Raw genomic sequence first — 6,000 nt, forward strand, 5'->3', positions numbered from 1 at the left:
TTTTTTTTGTTTTGTTGGCCCCCCCCTCACCCCCCCCAGGTAAGACTAATGCACACCATAGGTGGAGTTTGACTTTTGGGGCAGGGGGGGCAGAACACGTTGATGACCCCGAAACGCAATGTCAGGGACGGTAGGGACCATAGGCGGAGTCTGACTTTTGGGGCAGTGGGGGCACAACATGTTGATGACCCTGAAACGCAATGTCAGCAATAAAATTAACTTACAAGAATATTTACAATAATAAGTTGACAAGGAGAGTTTTTTTGTTTCCCATCATTCTTGAGGGGAATTCTAAATCAGGCTGCTGAGGCAATACTTTTCGACAAGATCGTCATTTATTGAATCTGGTACACCTACCGGTGTCGTGCCAATGTAGTTACCCCAGCCAAAAATTGTATCCCCTGGGCGGAGCCATATGGAGGTAGATTTGTGTCTTTATTATTCAATCATTAAAAAATTTGCTTCAATAAAAGAAAAAAAAAAGTTGCTTCAATCAAAATATAATTATATTTTCAACCAAATAAAGTCTCTCCAATTAAAAAAATGTGTTTGAATGCAAAAATAAATGTTGAAACTCAAAAAACTAAAAAAAAAAAATGCATGTAAAAGCTATTTTTCTTTGATTAATTTTTATTTATTTTTATTGAAGCAACTTTTTTGATTAAAGTAATGTTGATTTGTGTATGGGCCACATTTTGGCTAGGATATTTTTGTCTTTATTATTCAATCAAAAAATAAGCTGCTTCAAAAAAATAAAGATTTTGAAACATTTCAATCACAGAAAATAGTTTTTGAATGCGAAAAAATATTTGAGATTGAAAAATTTGCACTTCAACACTTAATTTTTCATTGAAAAAGGTTTCTTTGATTGAAGCAATCATTTTTGTGTTTGGGCCATATTATGATTAGGACATTTGTGTCTAAATCATTCAATCCCCAAAAAAGTTGCTTCAATCAAAAAAAATATTTTCAATCAAAGAAAAAAATCACTTTTAAAAATATTTTTTCTCTAATATATATATATATATATGTTTATACAGTATATACTGTATATACTGTATATATATATATTATGTTTTTTTTTTTAATTATATGCAAAGCAAATGACCGTCTAAGGTGCTCAAAAATAATTTCAATTTATAAAAATTATAAAAATATTTTTTTGTTCATTTCATTCATTTTTTGTGCAGTTTTATTGCTTTACCTTTATATATATATATATATATATATATATATATATATATATAGGAAAGTCAATTACATGCAATGACACTTTTCGGCCACCAGGGGGGTGGGCCTGGCCCCCCTATTCCCCCCCCCCCCCCCCCCCAAAAAAAAAAATCCGCTTATGATGCCCACCCACACTTGGCATCCTGGTAACATCACTGCCTAGTTGTGTAATACTAAAAAAATTGAGTCCTTTCAAAGAGCGTCCAAAGTCCATCAATCGCACGCGCACTGACATCGTGTGATGACGGGATAGCGCACTGGGATCCAGGCGCACTTGAGCCCAGCCTTCCGGTGGACGCACCTCCACCTGAGCACGGTGAGGTGCGCGGATGCAGCCGGTCTGCAGCGCATACCCTCGGGTAGCGAGCACGAGCGCTCGGCCGGGCATCCGCCCGCGCGCACGTAGCGTGGCCAGAAGCGCGCACCCAAGTCGCTCCACGCGGTCGTCAGCGGGCACGAAGTGTAGGCGCGCAGCCACTGCCGCAATCGCCGCTTCGGCTTGACGGCGACATCTAGCGGCGATGGCGAGGACTCGGCGGCGCCCTCCGGTAGCGACAGCGCCAAGAAGCGGTCGTCCAAGTCCCCCAGCAACACGCGAAGCTCGGTTTCGTTCAGGTCGCGCTCGCGTGGGTCCAGCGCAGGGTCCGGGTCTTCGCGCAAGTCCGTCAGCGGGAGGCCGTCGCTTGGGACCGGCCGAAGGAGGTAGTAGTGCTGGCAGTCGGCCCGCTCCGACACGCACGCCAGCAGCAGCACACACGCGCACGCAACCCCGAGACTCATGTCCAACGAAGAGGAGGAACACAAGACCCACTCCCAACGCCTCGTTGCGGACTCTTCATGGTTTGCCGTTCGCGAAACCGGTTGCGGAGCCTTTTAAACTCAGACGCGCACGCGTGTGATGTCACCCCCGTCAATGCACGCTTGTTGTCTGCTCCCTGTCCCTTTCCCTTCAGACTCCCCTTAACTCATTGGCTGCCATTGACAGCGACAGACGTCCAATCCGTATGAAGTGGGAGTAAGGGCGTAAGTTTGCATAGGGACGGTAGGGACCATAGGCGAAGTTTGACTTTTGGGGCAGTGGGGGCACAACATGTTGATAACCCCAAAACGCAGTGTCAGCAATATAATTAACTTACAAGAATATATAAAATAATAAGTTGACAATGAGCGTTTTTTGTTTCCCATCATTCTTGAGGGGAATTCTAAATCAGGGTGCTTAGGCAATACTTTTCGCCAAGATCGTCGTTCATTGAATTTGGTACGCCCGCCGGTGTCGTGTCAATGTAGTTACCCCAGTCAAAAATTGTATCCCCTGGGCGGAGGAACCATATGGAGGTAGATTTGTGTCTTCAATATTCAATCCAAAAAAAAGTTGCTTTAATCAAAATATAAATTTTCAATTAAAAAAATGTGTTTGAATGCGAAAATAAATTTGAAACTAAAAAAAATGCATGTGAAAGATATTTTTCTTTGATTTATGTATATATTTTTTGATTGAAGTCAAGTTTTTTTTTGTTTTTGATTGAAGCAAATTTATGATTGAAGTAAAGTTGATTGGTGTTTGGGCAACATTTTGGTTAGGACATTTTTCTCTTATTAAATCAAAAAATAAGTAAAATATAGATTTTCAAAAAGAAAAATCACTTCAATCAAAAAAAGAAACATTTCAATCATAGAAAAAAGTTTTTGAATGCGAAAAAAATATTTCAGATTGAAATATTTGCATTTGAACACTTAATTTTTTATTTCATTTGATTAAAGCAATCCTTTTTGTGTTTGGGCCATATTATGATTAGGACTGATTTGTGTCTAAATCATTCAATCCCCCATAAAGTTGCTTCAATCCAAAAAAAAAAAAAAAAAATATATATATATATATATATATATATATATATATATATATATATATATATATATATATATATATATATATATATATATATTCAATCAAAGGGGGGGAAAAAATCATTTAAAAAAATATTTTATTTATTTTATAATATGTATATGTATATATATATATATATATATATATATGTAAAATATATTTATATTTGCAAAGCAAATGACTGTCTAAGGTGCTCGAAAAATAATTTCGACCTATTTTTTGTTCATTTCATTCATTTTTGTTGCAGGTTTATTGCTTTACAACTTTTATATATACATATAGGAAAGTCAATTACATGCATTTACACTTTTTGCCCCTCCCCTTAAAATCCGCTTATGGTAGGGACATAACACTACCAACGTTTCAGGATGCTCAAATTGTCCCCACCATCTTTTAAGCAACCCTATTTGTATATAATGCAATGAGTTCGGTTATATAAGTAATTTTGTGTAATTTTGTCTTCCCGAATGCTCTAAGGATAGAATTGACGCCACAATTATTAAGTAAATTATTTTCATTATGTTAAGACTTACATTTACCTCTTTTCACTTGATGAATGTGCCGGTTCATTTTTCCCTTCCAATGCACGTCTGACTGGCTGATGACTTGCATTTATTTAAAATGTATATACGGAGTGAGAAGAGTGTTTGTTGTGACACTGTAGCAAACACGATGCTAGGCTAGGTGGCTCCAATATTTCCTGACTGTAGCCGACAGCCTACAATCTACGCCTAGATATCACATGCACATAGAACTACATGCGAAATGACAGACTCGGCGGCCTTGGTAAACAGCCGCCATTTTAAAGCAGTAGACTCAGAAAGGCTCTGTTGTAGTGAACCTTCCTAGCTAACCGAAGTAACTTTTTATCTAAAATACTCCTAAATCGGCAAAATCTTGACTTGAATCTATCTTTAAATGATGAAACAGTTTCATAACTTTCACGTCGTAGACAGAAGGGAACTAATGCAAAAACGGGAAGAATTTAAACAACTTTAACGGTTGATTCACAACATTAAATGACTTCCAAAAATAGCAAAGGTTACTATGTTTTTTTTTTGTTTGTTTTTTGAAAAAAATGAAGAAGAAAAAAAACATGAAAGTAACTAATTACTCTTACATTCAGGTAACTGAATTACTAAATAACTTTTTGGGAGAAGTAATTTGTAACTGTAATGAATTACTTTTTAAAAGTAAGATCAACAACACTGGTCATAAAGATGAAGTCTGCAAAATGAAAAGTGGCGAAAGCGGAGATTTTATTCTGCCAATTTGTTGCCGAACACAATTTGCCCGCAACTATTGCTGATCACTTCTCAGAATTAGCAATTCCCTGACTCAAAGATTGCATCGGTAAGTTAATTTTATCAATTGACCTTTTTAATTTATAATTGGACACACTAACAAACTACCTTCAAGTCAAACTGAATTGCGAGCTAAAGTGCCATGAAGTGCAGCCATCAAAAGACATGATAAAAATTGCCAAAAATGCTACATACAATTATAACAAAAGTCATTGTTAAAATAGAGTAATCATGATGTAGCTGAAGATATTGATTGTTCTTTAATTGCACCAGGTTATATGTGACAATATTACCAATAAATTCATATTATTTTAAAAATTGAGTTTTATTTTTGTTTCATATTGCACGCTATATACAACCTTGTATGATTAGTCACCAATTTGTAAGGGCACACGTCACTATTTGTAAGATTGCCAACGGCCTCGGGTTGACAGGTATGCATACTAGGGGGAGGCACAGGACATCCCATGAGTGACATGACCAAACACTGCTAAGATGCGTGCTAACTACTTATACGGTAAGAAAATATCACACATTGTTAACTTATGATGGAAACCATGGCGAATTTTCATCTCGTCAGACGATAACTCGCATTGGTCTTGTTATGTATTCGTTTTCCAAGACACGTTTTTAGCGCATCATTGTAACGTTATCATCATTAAAAAATTGTTCGTTGACGGAATATTTTCATTGTCGTCATCGATGACGAAAACAACACTGTATGCATGATATACAGTATATTAACTCATTCACTCCCAGCCATTTTCACAGAAGCAAGGCCCTTCGCTCCTGGCCGTTTTACTGGATTTTGACTGATTTTGCAAGGCCCACAGAACATTCTGTTCTATTTAGGGCTGTCAAAATTATCGCATTAACGAGCGGTAATTGATTTTTTTAAATTAATCCCGTTAAAATATTTGACGCAATTAACGCACAAATGCCCTGCTCAGATTAAAATGACAGCAGAGTGAAAGCTGTACTTGTTGTGTTTTTCAGAGTTTTGCCGCCCTCTGCTGGCACTTGGGTGTGACTGATTTTATAGGCTTCAGCACCCATGAGCATTGTGTAAGTAATTATTGACATCAACAATGGCGGGCTACTAGTTTATTTCTTGATTGAAAATTTTACTAATTTTATTAAAACGAAACATGAAGAGGGGTTTTAATATAAAATTTCTATAACTTGTACTAAAATTGATCTTTTAAGAACTACAAGTCTTCCTATCCATGGATCGCTTTAACAGAATGTTATTAATGGTATTGCCATCTTGTTGATTTATTGTTATAATAGAAATACAGTACTTATGTACCGTATGTTGAATGTATATATCCATCTTGTGTCTTATCTTTCCATTCCAACAATAATTTACAGAAAAATAGGGCATATTTTATAGATGGTTTGAATTGCGATTAATTGCGATTAATTAATTTTTAAGCTGTAATTAACTCGATTAAAAATTTTAATCGTTTGACACCCCTAGTTCTATTGCTATATAAACATGGAACCCACCAAAAGAAAGATTAGACTGTCTTCTTTCAGCAGGAAAAAAAGTAAGTTCATATTTTTTCCATTCTTTAGAAA

The 6,000-nt window shown here is 36.6% G+C and overlaps 1 protein-coding gene across 1 annotated transcript; it reads right to left on the bottom strand.

Annotated features, from left to right (window-relative positions):
* Positions 1-1,443: 1,443 nt before the first annotated feature.
* On the bottom strand, positions 1,444-3,685 carry LOC130931703 (noggin-like). The gene is made up of 2 exons (XM_057860679.1): positions 3,655-3,685; positions 1,444-2,063 (listed from the first exon to the last, which is right to left on the bottom strand). The coding sequence occupies exons 1-2, from the start codon at positions 3,683-3,685 to the stop codon at positions 1,444-1,446; spliced, it is 651 nt and encodes a 216-aa protein (XP_057716662.1).
* Between the last annotated feature and the right edge of the window lie 2,315 nt (positions 3,686-6,000).

The sequence above is a fragment of the Corythoichthys intestinalis genome, chromosome 16 (assembly GCF_030265065.1).
Source record: "Corythoichthys intestinalis isolate RoL2023-P3 chromosome 16, ASM3026506v1, whole genome shotgun sequence".
In the NCBI taxonomy this organism is placed as follows: Eukaryota; Metazoa; Chordata; class Actinopteri; order Syngnathiformes; family Syngnathidae; genus Corythoichthys; species Corythoichthys intestinalis.

What these genes read in the sequence shown, in the direction of transcription:
- LOC130931703 (XM_057860679.1), bottom strand. Translation starts at nt 3,685, where the DNA reads ATGAACCGGCACATTCATCAAGTGAAAAGAG. An exon ending in CATTCATCAAGTGAAAAGAG is followed by an intron (nt 2,064 to 3,654) that starts GTAAATGTAAGT and finishes CAAACCATGAAG; the next exon opens with AGTCCGCAACGAGGCGTTGG.